The sequence below is a fragment of the Chenopodium quinoa genome, unplaced genomic scaffold (genome assembly GCF_001683475.1).
Source record: "Chenopodium quinoa cultivar QQ74 unplaced genomic scaffold, ASM168347v1, whole genome shotgun sequence".
Lineage (NCBI taxonomy): Eukaryota > Viridiplantae > Streptophyta > Magnoliopsida > Caryophyllales > Amaranthaceae > Chenopodium > Chenopodium quinoa.
This window is the reverse complement of record NW_018745026.1, coordinates 963,790-982,270: the sequence shown is the minus strand read 5'-3', so window position 1 is coordinate 982,270 and position 18,481 is coordinate 963,790. Positions and strand designations below refer to the sequence as shown.

At 34.8% G+C, this 18,481-nt stretch overlaps 1 protein-coding gene across 2 annotated transcripts; it reads left to right on the top strand.

The window, feature by feature from the left end:
- Nucleotides 1–3,094: 3,094 nt before the first annotated feature.
- On the top strand, nucleotides 3,095–7,663 carry LOC110709081 (putative dihydroflavonol 4-reductase). Of its 2 annotated transcripts, none has more exons than XM_021887297.1 (5): nucleotides 3,095–3,720; nucleotides 3,825–3,956; nucleotides 4,358–4,522; nucleotides 6,691–6,996; nucleotides 7,356–7,466. In XM_021887297.1, exons 1-5 carry the CDS (start codon nucleotides 3,439–3,441, stop codon nucleotides 7,377–7,379), a joined length of 909 nt encoding a protein of 302 aa, XP_021742989.1. In that variant the 5' UTR covers nucleotides 3,095–3,438; the 3' UTR covers nucleotides 7,380–7,466. The 2 variants fall into 2 exon arrangements, with proteins under 2 accessions (XP_021742989.1, XP_021742988.1); XM_021887296.1 differs by having other exon boundaries at nucleotides 3,097–3,720; nucleotides 7,373–7,663.
- Nucleotides 7,664–18,481: the final 10,818 nt, after the last annotated feature.

Sequence of the window (18,481 nt, the reverse complement as noted above, 5' to 3'; positions counted from 1 at the left end):
CCTTCAAATCCACAACCAACCTCCGTCATTTCACATGATCAGTTATCACAATAACCACCGCAACATTTGCAGTCACATCTCCATCGGATGCCCACATAGCAGCCACCAATTGCTCCACCAATTCGCCACCAAAGCCTGACTCCACGTCTCCAACATCAACAATTTTACATCCAATAATCAACAATTCAGCCACATGAAGATAAAATTCCACTATTTTTCAGAAATTTTAAACACACACTAGCACATGTAGATTCAACTAAAGAATTACTGATATGCATATAAATTATATGCAAAAATTACAAAATTAAACAATGACACCAGAGTTTCGAACAAAAATCACTCATAAAACCTAATTAATAAAATCAATCAGAATTAAACAAAGTACGGTTCAAAACTACAACTATGAAAATGAAACTGTAGCTGAAACTCAAAAATTCAAATCAAACCGATAATTTCCGAAAAAAAAAAGGCAAAATTATAAATCAAGCAAAAATCAGAAACAAAAAAGTTAAAAAAATCACACAAATCCTAAACGAAAAACTTAAGAATCACTCAAAAACGATAGTATGAAGAAATTATGGAATAAAAAAACTCAAAAAACAACTACTATGAAGATAATTACAAAAATAAAAAAACAAAAAAGTAAAAAAAAATTACACAAATCAAAAACGAAAAACTAAAAAAAAATCACTAATTGGAGGATAAAATTTCAGGTTCAATCTACTAAATTTCAGAAAGCATTAAGCTAAATTAAGTACCTCGGATCCAAAAAATAAAAAGTACCTCAGATCAAGCAAGCGATATTACTCAAGTAAAACAAAAATTTATCGAATAACTCATATGATAGTAGATGTAAAGCTGAGAAATTGACGAAAAATCAAAGTAATTGAAGGCAGATGTGGAAAAGTAGCATGAATTTTGCAGAAGAATTGGGAAATTAGGAGAGAGATCGAAATGAAGAGAGAGAAAATAGAGGAAAGAGAAAAGAACATGGAAATGAAGGAGGAGAGAGAAACTATAGACTTTTGGGTGAAAATTGAGTTGAAAAAATCTCATCTGTTAAGATTTGATGAGTAAGTGTAGATTATAATCTAACGGCCTCGATTGTCCGTTTTTCAGTTTTCAACCGTATGTTTGTTTTCACGTGATCCACAATTTATATATATATATATATGTATATATATGTATATATGTATATATACATATATGTATATGTATATATATATATGTATATGTATGTATGTATGTATATACATATATACATATACATATATACATACATACATACATACATACATACATATATATATACATACATATATATATATATATATATATATATATATATATATATACTAGTTTAAGTCCCGTGCAATGCACGGTTTTTACTTAGCATATTTATAAATTATAATGTTAATTTAACAATAATTAAAAATAATAAAAATCAATATTTTTAATTGAACAATACTTGATTTTCTTTTCCATTGAATTTTATATTATATTGATATCAAAAGTTATTTTAAAAAAAGAAGCAATATTTAATGATTATAGGGTTTTATATAAGATTAAAATGTTATGTTAATTATAACCCGTGAAATGTACTTATGTACCCCCTATATCCCTATTTTGTTGGCATGTTTTGATTGGCACAATGTTTTATAGCATACTTTGACGGTATAATGTTTTATACAAATTTAATTGAATTTTTTTTTGTGACAATTAATAATCAAGGTTTTTTAATTTTTATTTTATAGTTATTGAATTGTAGTGTTATTTTTATAAATAAATCAACAATTCTAAAAAAAAAATAGAAATAATAAATAAAAGGAAATGTAACAATCCCGGTTGGAGCAAAAAATCTTTCAAAGGAAAAAAAATATATGATGTAGAATGATATGAACTATGGAAAACTGGAGTTTTACATTATTCCAATATTCCTTATATTACCTTATATGTAGTATATGTTTGTTTGATATAGAAAAATACCTATTATAAAATATTATATGTCAAAATATTTTCATTGATTGAATGCATATAGAATATACTTTATATTTAGTTGTCAAATTGAAAGTTAAATATTATAGGATATTATAAAATAATGTTCATAAATATTGTTAAAAAAAGGAAAGTAAAAGTGGCGGGAATTTTTTTAATCAAAACATGACAAATGTCATATCAGATTCGCCTTTAGTATTATGTTATATATATATATATATATATATATATATATATATATATATATATATATAGCGGGTGAAATGTGAGCCATCAGATTGAGTGCGATCAGTGATTGAGATTGGTTCTTAGTTTCTATTATTCACCTTAGTTCTTACATGATCTTAATTTTTCTACTTACAAAGTTGCTCAGGTATTATATATATTTTTTTTAAAAAAAAAAATTTCTTGTAATTTGTTTGTTGTATTTTGGGATTTGATTGATTTGGATTTTATTGTTGGTTTTGGTTTATATTTTGATGGATGATATCATCGAACTTATAAATGATATCATAGAACCAATAAAAGATATCATCCAGCCTATAGATAATATCATGAATCCTATATAATAAAAGATATCATTGAACTAATAGAAGACATCATGGAACTAATATAGTATATAAACTAGACAATGGATGATATCATCCAACTTATAGATGATAGCATCTAGCTTATTATAGATGATGATATAATTATTTAATTTTATAAAAATAATTACAGGGTCAGCAATGGCGGAACCACCATTGAAGGTCCCGTACTAAGCTCATGGGTATGACATAACATACTCATTTCTCAACCAAAATACATGCATTTGTTATCAAAACACTCACAATTCAACATACGATCACATAGGACAATCAATTACAATAATTATACATCACACAAGAAAGCCCTAAATCGAAATTTTTTGGACAATTTTCAAAAAATCCGAGAATCTCAAGCAATTATCAAGCAATTCAAGCATAAATCATGGACAATTATAATCAACAATCTTTATTTTCTCTATTGTCTCCATCACCTACTTCAATTCAAGCATAAACCAAGGACAAATAAAAATGGAGGAATTTAGCAGAAAGTTGAGAAGAGAGAAAATAAGGGTGGGTTAAAGGTGAGGGAAGAGAGAGAAAGTGAAGCAGGATTGAGTGGGAGTATAGTTGGTGGTGGTGAGTGGAATGGATTGGCGAAATATTTGGTCAGGCTGCACTGACTCTATAATTTGTAAAACAGAAAACGTTAGATATGAATATCTAAAATTGAGCAAGCCGATTTCTATATTAATTCTTTCAGTGACATTCCCATTACCCTCTCCACACCCGATCTACACGTAAATTGACCGATATCAACTCTCGTGATGACCCACACCACAATTACAAAGATCAAACTCATTTAGCCATTACCCATTCCAACAAAAGAAAGAAGAAAAACAAAGAAAATACATACAAAATGAAGAAGAACAAAGTACTAGTAACAGGTGCATCAGGTTTCTTAGGCGGCAAACTCTGCCACGCCTTACTCAACGATGGCTACTCAGTCCGAGCTTTCGTCCGCCATTCCAGCAACCTCTCTTCCCTTCCCTCCACCTCTTCATCTGCCCACTTTGATCTTTCCTTCGGCGATACAACCGACATCGTCTCCCTCATTAACGCCGTCTCCGGTTGCGACATCGTCATCCACTCCGCCGCTCTCGTTGAGCCTTGGCTTCCTGATCCTTCTCGATTCTTCACTGTATTTTACACTCTCATTCAATTGTTTTCAATTTGAATTTTTTTAATTGATGATTGTGTTTTTGATTTTTGACTTCTAATTGATTATTATTTTGTTTTTTGTAGGTTAATGTTGGTGGATTGAAGAATGTGATTCAAGCTTGTAAAGAAAGTGAATCGGTTCAGAAGATTATCTATACTTCGTCGTTTTTTGCTCTTGGACCTACTGATGGTGGTGTCATTGCTGATGAGAATCAGGTGAATCATATACAAAGTATTTTAATAACTTGATTGAATATATAATGTTGACAATTTTGTAATTAATTCTAAAAATTAGGAAGATAGCGTTTTTAAATTGGAATTTAGTTGATGAATTTATATATATAGTCGCAAATTAATCTGATATGTCCCTATATTTTAATTATTGCAATGTAGGTTGAATTTAAATTTTGGAATTGTGTTACTATGGACTATATATCAAATATATGTATGTTACTTGAATGGAATCAATTTGTTACAAATATAGTGTTTTTGAGAAAATTCAATTTATGAGTAAATTCTGCGAAAATTTTGATGTTTTGTTGTATATGTGAATTTTGCTTAAAAGCTATGTAATCTTGGGTTTTAAGCAAAAGAGAAATTGTTTATTTAATTTGTAGGTACACCATGAGAAGTTCTTTTGTACAGAATATGAGAGGTCGAAGGTAGCGGCTGATAAGATAGCATTACAAGCTGCATCAGAGGGGGTTCCAATTGTTGCAGTCTATCCAGGAGTTATCTATGGTTCTGGCAAGCTTACGGCTGGAAATGTTGTAGCTAAATTGGTGAGTGAGAAAAGTTAAAGATGTTGAAATGATGAAATGTTTACATGTGATTTATATTTTGACTATCACTTCATCACTAGATTTTTGTGTATGCTAATGCATCATTGATCGTCTTGGATTTAGGTTTTGCAACTGCTAGTTATTGCTCTTATATTCTAGTGACTGCAGTAATGTGTGACCATTTGTATAGTTTCAATGCTTCACTGTTTTACCAACTCTTGTTGGAGTTATCCTCAGTTTGTGAGCTGATAAATTTGCCTAAACAATGGGGGTGATACATGAATATTGGCTATTTGGCTAGGAATTTGGATAAGTTTTACTTTCTGAGTGTGTGTGTATGATTGTGTGCAGGTAGAGGAAGAGGGGGGGGGGGGGGCGTTGAATATTCTCTAGTATATATTTTGTGCATATCTTTTGTGTAATTATGTTAATCATAGATTCTCATATATCCTAGGTTGTAACCCCTGTATATATTGTTTAATGAGAATATCGGAGATTTACACAAACTTACATGAAAGATATGCACAGAATATATATTAGAGAATATGATCATATTCTCTATCATATATCATCTAATTACTTCTAAAAGTTCTAATGGTTGAGCAAGTAAAAACTGTTGATCATGGTTTCGGGGTGTGGTGCCAAATGTATCAGCGTATCATATGAAAGTTAGCAGTTGTACTTTGAGTTTTTTTTTTTTTTTGTTTTTTTTAAAAAATCTTCTATTTCATTCGTGCATGAACATCAACAAACCTTATATGTTTCAACTTATTTCGAACAAATTTCTTGCCAGTTCTTAAATTCTGACAGGCATAAAATGTGATTGCACATTGATTTTTATGCCAACCTGCTATGCGTAATTGGATACAATCGTATATATTGTATGTTCTGTAATGTCTGCCTTGTAGGCCGCTGAATTTAGGGGTGTTCACGAACCAAGGTTACTTGTGAACTACTCAATGCTTAGCTTGGAAAAAAATGGCTCAAGCAAGGCTGGAGATCTTCACTAGTCAATCCTAAGCTATCCTATTGTATACAATAGCTATATTGGTATTAATCAATATACCAATCTTAATATTAGTGCTTTAAGATTTTTTAATTTTTTTTAATAACGCTTCAATGTTATATACTTATTTTTGGTTCAGATTGCTTGGAAGCAATTTAGCAGTTGTAGATCCTAAGCCTGTGTCTATCAATATCACTGTGTTTTATGACAACCTACTGAACGTAAATGATACAGAAACAAAAACTTTCATAGTTGGGAAATAATGACAGTTGTAGTAGTTACATAAATGTTGATCATTTAGCTTGTGTTATGGACATTCGGAATTTCATCTCTGATAATATTTCTCACTTATGGATAGTAAAGAGGACAGTAATTCCTTATACTTCGATATCGATAACCAAATTTGTGAGAATGACAACGGTCCATCTTTTTAGAGTGTTGAATTATTGGAATTCATGTTATCTGAACTCTAGATCTAAGAGTGGCAATACTTATAACGCTCATTCCATGGATTATACTGAAGATAATTGAAATTATCACATTAATATTCACATTGACAACTATCTTCATTCTCCAATCCGTAACGACAGTTGGGTCCTAAGTAGTTGTGACAATTACTGTGTAATTGAATACAATCATATAAGTAGCTCTGAAAACGTGTCCTTTTGGGAGTTTGATGAGGAACCATGGCTGTAATGATGCTCATTGTTACACACTTACACCATATGTTGGTCTGTTAGTGAGATTTTACTATTACAAGATTGTTGATGGAATTGGCTTTCTATTTTGGATATCCCAAGTCTTTATTTTATAGTAGCATCTAGCAACTGACTTATCATTTGTACCGGGAAAATGTCGTGATTGAATTATTTTTAAAATTGGTGTCTTGAAAGTTTGGCCACACACAATATGGAAGATTGGAATTGATTGAAATCATTTATCTTATTTACAATATGAAATGTAATTCAAGTACTGCATGAGCTGCTGCCTGTTAGGTATCTTATGTCAAACAATTGAGAATGCTTTTTTTTTTTGCTGGGGTTGGTGCTTGCTCTAACCTTCATCTTCGCTGGTACATATTGTATTATGGTTTCTCCCTTCATCAACTTACGGAACTTTTTCTTCTTTTTTATTTATTTATTTTTGTATTTTCTCCGGTCAGCTAATTGAACGCTTTAATTGGCGGCTACCTGGATATATTGGGCCTGGACATGACAAATATTCTTTTTGTCATGTTGATGATGTGGTAGAGGGACACATAGCAGCTATGGAAAAAGGTCGTCCTGGTGAACGATATTTACTAACCGGAGAGAACGCATCATTCAAGTATGTATTTGATGCTGCAGCTATCCTTACCAACACGAGTAAGCCCCGTTTGAGTCTTCCCATGTGGATGATAGAGGCTTATGGATGGATCTCGGTACTTATATCACGGATTACTGGAAATTTGCCATTGCTCAGTCCCCCGGTATTTTACCTATCCCAGACTCTCAGTAGTTGGTTAACTTCTCTCCATCTGTTTGGTAAATTTAAATGCATAACCTATGATGATCAGGTCACTTCTAAGTTTATCTAGAAGAGTGTCAGTTTTAGATAAAGACATATACAGTGCATGCTCATAAAATGAATATTATTTATGGGTCTGACTTAATTTGGTGCTGCTTATCTTCGTGAAGTCACTGTATTGTAGTTTATGAGATAGCAGTTATACAAATGCTCTGCTATCTCGGTCTAGTTTCATTCTTTATTTCCCTGCCTTATATTCCCCTTTTTTAAAAAAAAAAAATTATTTTGCCTGAAAATTCTACACCTTTTGACGTTTGAGAGGTTAAAATTTGGAGCAGACAGTAGTTGTGCTGCGGCATCAATGGGCGTATTCATGTGGGAAAGCAAAGAAAGAGCTTGGTTACAACCCAAGAAGCTTGAAGGAAGGCCTAGAAGAGATGCTCCCGTGGTTGAAGGATTCAGGCTATATAAAATACTGATCTGTAACATTCATCCAAACTCTCTTGTAATTGGCTAATTGCCATGCTTTTGTACTAATCCACTAGTGCTTAATGCATTAAACCCTTTTGAGTGTGTTGTTGCCTGACTCTTTTCTGTAAATATAACTTGAGCCCGGTGCTTTTTTTATTTTTTTATTTTATTATTATTACTAATTTTTTTACATAAGAAGAAAGAAAACATTAGTAAACCATTCTCTTTCTCTAAAAATTCTATAGTAGCTAGTCATCCATAAAAATGACTACCAAGTACTCCGTATTTGTTGTGAAATAAAGGGAGACGTGAAAGGAGAGAGAATTAATGCGTGTGTGTTTATTCCGTATATATATAAAGATACAATGCTAGGGTTTGGCTTGAGAATAATAACCCTAGATCTAGAATTCCGGAGAGTACAAGAGTATATGGACATACACAAATATTTCATAACACTCCTCCTTGGATGTCTATTATTGAAAAGTGTGCCTCGTCAAAACCTTAATAGGAAAAACCCTATAGGATGAAAACCTAATTAAGAAAAAAGAGTACAACATTCTTCGTAATACGCTCGGGATGATGCCTCATTAAAAACCAATGCCTCATTCACCACCGTCTCGCAATCATTCTCAAACTCCACCAAGTCGTGTCCCCTTTCAGCAGCAAGCTTCATCCCTACGAGAATTGCTCTTGTTTCTGCCAGCTTTGGCTCCAATTTTTCCCCTAACTTAACAAAAGCACACCATAAGGTCCACCCTTCAGCATCACGCGCAACCACACCCACACCCACACCAATGCCAAGCTCACTAAGCAGACCTACATCAATATTAATCTTCACCCGACCTGCAGCAAGAGGATTCCAGTAGCCACGGCTCCTAGGGACAGTTCCCTCCACATGCTTCTCCCCGCTTTCCCCGTCTCCTTCATAAGTTGCTGCACATGACTAATAACTCCCATAGTGTAGCCGTCGCTCGAAGTGCGCCTATGTTAAAGCATGTGTAAATATGCTTGGCACCCATAGGAAGTGGGAATTGACATTACGATTAGGGACAAAGCAAAGCAGGGAGTCGCCATCAAGTTTTTTAAGGAGCTTGTAAACCGTTCACGGATCATTTAAGGCAACCATGAATAAAGGGACAACGAAAGGCAACAACGATTGGCCCGTGAAGGTTACACCCCATTCATAATCCATGAGATTACTAACTCCATATGGTTCGGAACCACGAAAGGAGGATCGGGGATGATGGTACAAAGTGAGTCATGGAGTCACATTCGCCCGTATTGGCCTCTACTCGATTCTTATAGGGAAAAGTATTCCGACAATCTCAAAGGCATGCAAACAAAGATTTAATTTGCTCCAAACTATTACTTCCTCCGTTCTTTTTACTTGACCCGCTTTGACTTTTATACTATTCACCACTCCTCCTTTGACCGTCTTTTGTGAATAATTTGTAAGGAAAAACATGTTCATGTTGAATTGGAAAATTTTGAATTCGTCTCAAGAAGTACTATCATAATATATAACTTTTATAATTTTTATTTATGGAGAATTAAAGTTATTAATCGTTGAAGTTTTGCATTGGAATGCATGATAAAAGAAATAGGTCAAGTAACACTAGTAGAAAAAAAGCATTAGGCACCCCCCATATGGCACCGGTTCAGGCTAAACCGGTGCCCAAAACCGGTCCAGAAATGGGCGGGATTTTAGAAGAAGAGAAAAGGCACCGGTTTGGCCTGAACCGGTGCCAAAAACTAAAAGGGCACCGGTTTGAACCGGTGCCAATTGAACCGCTCCTCAATTAATAAAAAAACCGGTTCAGCATTATTATAATTAAAAAAAAAAAAAAACCCCTCCCATATATAACCCCCCCCAAACCCTACACTCATCTCGCCGCTTCTCCCTCCTCTTCTCTCCTTCTCTTTCTCTCTCCTCTTCTCCTCCTCTTTCGCTCATCATTCACCACTCATCTCCTCCTCTTTCGCTCATCATTCACCAGATTTTCTCATCTCCTCCTTCCCTTTCTCATCTCCTCCTCCTTGTACCACGTCTCCTTTTCCTTCTTCTTCAAGCCCACCACGAAGACCACCACGAACACCACCACGGAGACCACCACGAGCACATGCAACACCACGAACCGGTTTGATTTTGATTTATTTTTTTCGATTTTGATTTTAATACATTTTGTTTTCGATTTTGATTGTAATACATTTTGTTTTCGATTTTAATTTTTTGTTTTTCGATTTCTGGGTTTTCTTTTTTCCGCTTTCAATTTTGATTTTTTTTTTCGATTTTTGTTTATTCGATTTTAATATGTTTTGTTTTCGATTTTGATATTTTATTTTTCGATTTCTGTAATTTTTTTTTCTTATGTTTGATTTTGAATTTTTTTTCGATTTTTGTTTTTATTTATTCGATTTTAATATATTTTGTTTTCGATTTTGTAATTTTTGTTTTTCGATTTCTAGGTTTTTTAATTTTTATTTTTTATCTGGGTTTTTTTTTTATTTCTGGGCATTTTTTGATTTAATTTTTTTTCGATTTAATTTTTTTGCGATTTCAATTTTTTTTTCTGGGTTTGAATCTTAATTTTTTTTTCTAGGTTTGAATCTTAATTTTTTTCTGGGTTTGAATTTCAATTTTTTTCTGGGTTTGAATCTTAATTTTCGTAATTTTAGTTTACAGTGAGTTTATTAATGTCGGTGTTTTAATTGATGCAGGTGAAGAATCAAGGTGTTGCTTTTGGAATTTTGATTTCAATGTTGTAGTTTTTTTATTCTTTGATGTGTAATTTTTTTTTCTTTAATGTTATAATTTTTTTTTTCTGGATTTTGATGTTGTAATTTATTTTATTTTTTTGTATTGTAAAATAACAATTTAATCATCAATATATTTCGTATTATTCAAGCTTGATATATGTTTCTGATTATATTTCTTATTTAATGATCAATTTTGATCAATATTCATTTCATTTAAGTGGATAAAATATTATGTGTGTATGTAGATAAAGCAAACTAAAAAAAATTTAAAAAAAATACATGAATTGGCACCGGTTAACCGGTGCCAATTGACTTTAATTCCCAAAAAAAAAAAAAAAAAAAAAAAACAGAAGTTATGGCACCAGTTAACCGGTGCCTATTTGACCCTATGGCACCGGTTTTGAACCGGTGCTAAAAATTGGGTTTTTGGCACCCCCCAAATTGGCACCAGTTCAAACCGGTTACTTAGGCCGGGTTTGAACCGGTGCCAAATTTGTTTTTTCACGTAGTGTAAAAAAGAGCAGAGGAAGTATTAAGCTAAATTGGTTGAATATTAATGCAACATATAATTCTTAAATATCGTGATCACTTCAATTAACAACAAGATTAAAGAGAAACCTAAACCGGTCGTCCAAATTATCTTATTAGTCGTAATTTTCAATTACATATTCCCTTTAACATGCAATATGGCGATCATATAAAAATAATAGAGTAAACATTAATATTGAAAGCAATTTAACCATAATAACGTTAGTCAAATCAAATAATAATAATAACCCTAATCATGATACTAGCAATAATAAAATAAAATAAGTAATTAAATTAATTAATTACTCACATTCCGCGCGTTCCTTTAAATCGCTACATCATGAATAAATTGTTAGTAACTTCAATAAAAAATAAATCAAATGAAAATTAAATTAAATAAATGTAGAGTTGATTTGGTCCAAACTCTCAGCCAATTATACCTTTCACACCTTGGTTTAAGGACGGAACCTCGGATTCAGTATGGACTCCTTGGAGTACTTAAGGAAATAATGGTGTAATTAAAAAAAAGGTTTAAGGCTTAGAATATGAGAAAAAGAGATAAGAGAATGATTTTTGGTGTAAAAGAGAGAAAGAGAGAAGGATTTGGTGCCCCGCACTGCAGAAAGAAGGGTCCTATTTATATATAAAATGAGCAGAGGGAACACACGCAACCCTAAAAAGATAAAAACCCTTTCAAATAACACCGCGACATGCCAAAATGCGCCGTGACATGGCAAAATCATGTCGCAACACGTCAAGGATTCCTGTGACGCGGGGAAAATTGGTGTGACGCGGGACAGATTTAACCTACAGAGGATAAAAGCTCGTGAATAATTACGCGGAGAAAACACGGAAAATTCCCATGTCACGGTATGTGTACCGTGACACGGTATAGATTGCCGCAACGCGGCAAAGTCCACCGTGGAATGGTACAGTATACCGTGTCACAGTGAAATAAGCACGCGTGAAAATGCGGAAATGACGCGGGAAAAGCACCGTGTCACGGTATATGTACCGTGACACGGTACAGATTGTCGTAACGCGTACTATATGCCATGCCACGTTAGATATTGCCGCGTCGCGACAATTTTGCTGCTGCGCGGAAATTCCAGATTTTTACGCGTTTTTAAAATTATCCTAACTTTTGATCCGTAACACGGAATAAGGTATATAATATATCATTGGAAATCGTATCAAGTCTATTTTCCATCCCAATTAGAATTAGGTCAAAATAATTTGTTGATTTTAAGATATGGCGGTTTTAGTAGAAGGGTGTCGGTTTTGGGCCGAGTTTAGTGTTTTGCTCATATCTTCTTCGTTTTAAATCGGAATTGGGCTTATGATATATGGTTGGAAATATTATTTAGAGGTCTATCCAACAAAATAATAATTGGATCAAAATTATTAGTCCACAAAATCAGTTTATCTCGGCTTTGTGATGTGGTCACGAAAAGAGGAAAACAAGCTATGGTTTAGGGAAATGAGCTAGGAAATGGATTGTTTATGAAATGTATTGGATAGAAACATGGATTTATGCACTCCAAAGATTAAATACTCAACCTGACCAATAATGACGGTGAAGGTTGTTCATCATCGGGTTTGGTTTTGGGGAGATATTTTTAGGTGGCTACGGAAGCCCCCACTTTGACTGAGTTTGTAGAAATGCCAGTTTCGAAAACTATAGTAAAAGTATTCGATAGGAACGGAGAATAATTTAAGATGTTCTGCGATCCTTAATCACTCTGTATAAGCCGATACCTCCAGAAAAATGTTAGTTCCACAAATAAAAAAGTAAAAAGATATAATGCGTATCTGATACCAATGTATCGTTGACAAATGAGTTTGGTAGCTTGCTATGCTTGAAGGAACCCACTGGATGACGTTTTGTTGAAACACTTTCCATGCCTGAGGATAGTCGACTAATGAGTTTGGTAACTTTCTATGCTTGAAGAAATCTACCGGATGGTACTTTCCATGCTTGAGGAAAGTTGACATATGAATTGATGGTTTTCAATGCTTGAAGATACCCCCGATAATAATTTCGATGCTTGAGGAAAGTCGACAGATGATTTTGGCAGTTTTCTATGCTTGAGATAATTTCCATGCTTGAGGAAAGTCGACAGATGATGTAATTGCTAACTTCTTCGCATTGAGAGATGACAACGACCGACAATTTTCCATATTTGAGGAAAAACTTGTCTAACAAGATTGCAAGTCTCTCTGTATCGAGAACCTTGCGCCATGAAATGATGTTGGTTCGATTGTCCCCGAACGTGGGCTGTAGTTGGTTCGATTATGCCCGAACGTGGGCTGTAAATTGTTCGCTTGTCCCCGAACGTGGGCTGTAAATGGTTTGTTTTTCCTCGAATGTGGGTTATTGATGGTATGCTTGTCCTCGGACGTGGGCTATAATTGAGACCTGCAAAATAAAATTTTCCAAGGGACTCGTATAGATTGTGATTGACTTGACCAAGTTTGACTAGTCACGACATGACATGTGTATAACTTATGATTGTGTGTGTGTGTGTGTGTGTGTGCAGACACAAGCAACCAAAAATGCAAAAGCAAAAATTTTCCGTCATATGGTTTGAAATGCTTGTGTTGAAAATAATGTATGCATGATGCATGTCCTTAGGCTAAGAGGCTAAGGACAATTACATCAGGTGACACGATAGATGAATGAACTTAGGTCATGGTGCTAAGCATCATATGTGGTGTAAAAAATTGATTATGAACGTCACTTAGGTATGGAGGCTAAGCACGCATATAGATGAAGTGATTATTGCATAATGAACGTTGCTTAGGTCAAGGAGCTAAGTACGATATGCTTTGTATGATTACAAATCATTGATATATAAATGTTGTTCAGCACATTATGCGATTCGTGAAACAATGAATATTGTTCAGGTCAGGAAGCTAAGCAAGTATATAACGTTTCTTCTAATGATGTTGTCTTGAATGAGGATAAAGCATGCGCGGTAGGGAAACAAGATTTCACGATAAAGGGTTCCTAAGGGAAAGATGATATGGCTATGTATGTGGGCAAGAAGTATGTGAAAGTCATATTAAGGTGAGGAGGCAAAGGCTATGGTGAGAGAAATAGATGTGAGAAGAGTCGAGATGGTGACCCTTTAGGCTAGGTAGGCTAAATTATGTGGGTTCAAGCCCCCCAAGTCTAGCTCCTGATGGATAGGGTCATAAGGATAAGCATTGGATATTCTTTGACTTGGTCATGCATATGAATGTGGTCGCACCTCAATGTGAGGTTGCCTACGTGTCCGTTAGTTATCAGGCCGAACGTAGCTCTAACCGAACTTTGCACAATTGTACATACACCTCAAAGAGATCTTTCAAGGGTTGTAATGTGGTTAAGCTGATGGTTTAAGGAAGAAAGAGGTAAAAGGATCAAGACTCAAGCGAAGCCCCCAAGATGTGCAATTATGTGTTGGACTTTACAAGTTTTATTTTTCATATATTTTTTTATTTGAATTTTTTTTTGAATCAATGTAGGCAATCTCAGATCATGCGGTCCATCACTCCCTCAACATTCATGTTTCTCAGGCACGGTAGCAAGCACTCGATGAGAGACGCAATTTGAGACGTGTTCATATCGAAGACATTGGAACACTTGCCTTTAGACTTTTTTTTTACTTTTTTTTTACTTATTCTTTTCTTTTTTATTTGAACTTGCTTTCTGAATGTTACACAATTTGCACACCTTCCCATCCCAGGGTTTGGTGAATGTGGGTTGAATAAATGAGGCCAACTGTTAAACGAGGCTCAAAGTGGTTGATGAAAAAATGGATATGTGATTGAAAATGGTTTAAGGGGAATGACAAGAATGCAAAGGTGCCTCAAGTCGTCGGTGTACCTTGTGTTTAGTTCGGTAATTGATTTTTTTTCATAAGAAAGACATGAACGAGATATAAAGGAACAATGCTCATTTTATTGATGGGAATGGTGAATTAACAAACACAATAGAGTCTACAAAAAAAAACCCATGCTAGACATGAATGGGAGAAAGGGAAACGAAAAAATAAGAAAAGAATGAAATCTTGCACAAAGGGCTCGCCGTGTGCCTTGTCTTCATTACTTCTTGCCACTTGGAGGGACAGGAAGTTTGTTGGCATCTACAAAGTCTTTAATGGCATCCTTCAGATTCTAACATTGCTCGGCAGTGTGGCCTCTTCCTTGATGGTACTTGCAATGAGCATTGGGATTCCATTTGGCGCTCCTTTCTTCAGGTTTTGGCTCTAGAAATGGCCCAATAAGTGTGATCAAGCCTTAAACGTAAAGGTGATCAAAGGCCGCATCATAAGTTATTCCTAAAGGAGTGTAAGTTCTTTTTTCCTGGCGCAATGAAGCATCAAGAGCTAACACTTCATTGAGATCAACTTGGCTTATATTGTTGGTAGTATTTTTGTGCTTAGAAGATGTAGAAGAAGGATGGTCGTTTTTCTTGTTTTTCCAAGTGTTATTATTGTTACTACCAGCAGTCTTTATTAGCTCATCCTCGATATTGATGCCGATGTCATATACAGCTTCGAAAGTGTTCAGTGGAAGAAATTTGAGATGTTCCCTATACTTGTGAGTCGGATTTTGAATAAAGAGGCGAACCATCTCTCTTTCTTTGGGAGGATTTACCAAGAGTGAAGCCGTTTCCCTCCACCTGTTCAGATAAGCGGTGAAGCCTTCATTCTCTTTCTGTTTGAGAATAGAGAGTTCACGTTCAGAAGTTTTAGTTTGAATGTTACACTTGTAACGATTCATGAAACCGTCGGTGACATCTTGCCAAGTCACAGTACGCTTGGCATCTAGGGAATAAAACCATTAAGAGCCATGGTTGCAGAGAATGCCTTCAAATGGAATATTGGATCGTCAATAGGCTTGAACTTTGGAATATCAACAGTGAAGAACTTTTCAGGGAGCCTGTCTTTCACATCCAAAGGAGTGGGAGGATGTTCCACATAAGTGAAATCCTCTTAAATCTTACTCATTTGTTCCTTCAATTTGTCAAGGGTAGAAACAGTGACCTTGTTTTGTTCCATGGTAGTGACCCTAGTGGTAAGGGTTTGCATCATGGAAGACAGTGCCTCGATGGATTTGTTGATGTTCTCAATATCTTCCATAGTGGACATTAAAAGGTGATAAGTAATGTGGAGATGGCGAAGTTCTCTTTAAACACCTCTTGGATGTAAGAGATTGTTGTGGTAATGACTCAATCCTTATTAACCTACCCCTGCTCCTTGACCAAGTACTGTGAAATAAAACAATTTGTTTAATTGTTTGAATCATTGCTCAACATAGGAAAGGAAGGGAAAAAATAGACATTTGAAAACAGGTGAGAAAAACTCCACTCATTTTTTTATATTATGACAAAAAAAAAAGGTGCATGAACGTAGTATACGATCATAAACGACATGGTGCACGACTCGAGTCAGAACATAAAGAAAGTGTGTGGAATATACTTGACTCGTGAGTGATTAAGTGATGTTATAAGACTCGTGGTATAATCGTATGGCTAGACATGTGAACAGTAACCAAAATGACTGACACGCGGACCAAATTAGCACGGAAGACCAAAATAGGGGTTGATTGAAGTTAAACTTGGGCACCGTGTCGGGGCGCAACTGTCGTGACACGGCAAAGTTGCACCATGGCGCGGTACAGGCCGCCGTGTCACGGTACTAATTGCCGTGAAGCGACGTTTTTTGCCGTGTCATGGTAATTAGTTCCAGGTGTTTATGTGATTTTACCAGTTTTTTTTTTTTTGTTTTTTTATGTCAATTTTGAGATTGTGCTAATTACTAAGTGAGTATGGTCCATTGGCAATTGTTAGTCATAAAATAATCCACTATAGACAAAGAAAGATCGTTAAGGTTAAGATCAAAACGACCAAATATGCACAAATAGGACACGTAGGCACAATGATGCAAAGAATAGTTCGCAACCTAAGGTCCAGTTCTATGTTCCACTATGGTCAGGTTTTATTTGGTGTCAAAAGGGTACCATGGTTAAGAGTTTGGACACGTTAGCAAGGCAGCCTCCCTTGAGGGTGTATGCCAACGGGCGGCTCCGCGAGTTCGTGATGAAATCGAGCTCGACTCCATGGTTTGGATGGATTTAAAATCTCGGATGAATCCTTATTGTCATGAGCGTTTTTGGGTTGATAGAGCTTAAATCCCCCGGGGCTAAGACGTATGTAGAACACACACGTTTTTTCGGAAAAATCGAAGGAACTGATTGTGAGAAGAGAAATAAAGCCACTGGAAGGATTTCAGGACTGCCGCGACACGGTATAATACACCGTGTCACGGTGCTGGACACCGCGTCACGGTGCCCTGCGCCATGACACGGAAGCTCTGTCGTGGCGCGGCAGTTAGGAAATCTGATTGGTGCCCCTATTTTCTTCGTTCACGACCAGGTTATCTAATTTTTACTACGAGACAGACGTGAAATACGACGTTAAAACGTGTATGCATATGTAAAAATGCCAATTTAATCACAAGAATATTTTCAAGAATCTTTCAAGTCTCATCCACTCATCTTAATCAAATACCGATCACTCAAATCGATAAATAACCAAGAATCCTCCCCAATTGACACTACTTCAAAAGTGACATTAGGTGACACTAAATGGTAACACTTTCAAAGTTATAAAATTGTTTGATATATAAGTAACACCCATGTAACATTTTCATATTAGGTAACATTGGTTGTAACACTTTGATATAAGGTAACACTCGGTTGTAACACTTTAATTTTATGTAGCATTTAGGTGTAACACTTTGATTTTAGGTAGCATTTGGTTGGTAACACTTTAACATTAGCACTAGTAAAATAGTAAAAATAATAATAATATAATAATAATAAAGTAAAAAGGGCACTGTGGGAACCCTATATGTTGAATCAACAACGCCGTAGTTTGTACCCACTTCTCTCGCTCACCTCCATTGAAGCGTACTCCAAATTCTCCATTAATGACACATCTGAGCTTTCTCTTCTCCATTAAAGGAGCTTCTTAGGTAATACGTAGTATATTATTTCTATTTATTTTGTTTATTCTTCAATTATCAATTTCACAATTTAGGGTTTATTGTTAATTTAATTATCAAATAATAATTTTGGGGGTTTTCTAAATTAAATTATCGAATTATATAGTGTATAATTACTGAACTTACAAAGATTATACCAAACAATTTTGTCAATTTCTATGAGTGAGAAGAATTTCATGTGATTTATTGGTATTTACTTCTATTGACTGAACAAATGGAAGATTCATCTGCAACTACAAACAAGTGGAATTAGACTTATTTTGACAATTTTAAGGTTCAATGTTATTAGGCATTGTTAATATCTTCAATTCTTTTCCTTTGATATGAGTTGATTTATTAATTTTAGGATGGTTTTTTTTCTTGCTGACATGGGGTTGTTTGGGCATTTTTTTTATTGTTAGATAGCAAATTAAATTACTGGAATTTGGTATTGATTGAATGCGGGTATCCAAGGTGGAAAGTGGGGTGGTAATTGTAGTTTGCGGGTTTTGAAATTTGAATTGGTAATGTATGGTTGGGGCACCCGGGTGTACGCATGGTGCACCCGAAAAAAACATAAGGTATATTTAAAAGAACCTGGGCAAAAAAAGAACATTATATATATTTATAAAGAACATGAGCATAATATGTTCTTTA

Excerpts from the sequence above, each read along its gene's own strand:
- LOC110709081 (XM_021887296.1), top strand. The coding sequence starts at position 3,439 with ATGAAGAAGAACAAAGTACTAGTAACAGGTGCATCAGGTTTCTTAGGC. Across the intron at positions 4,523-6,690 it reads GAAATGTTGTAGCTAAATTG|CTAATTGAACGCTTTAATTG; the intron begins GTGAGTGAGAAA and ends TTCTCCGGTCAG. Across the intron at positions 6,997-7,372 it reads TGCCATTGCTCAGTCCCCCG|ACAGTAGTTGTGCTGCGGCA; the intron begins GTATTTTACCTA and ends AATTTGGAGCAG.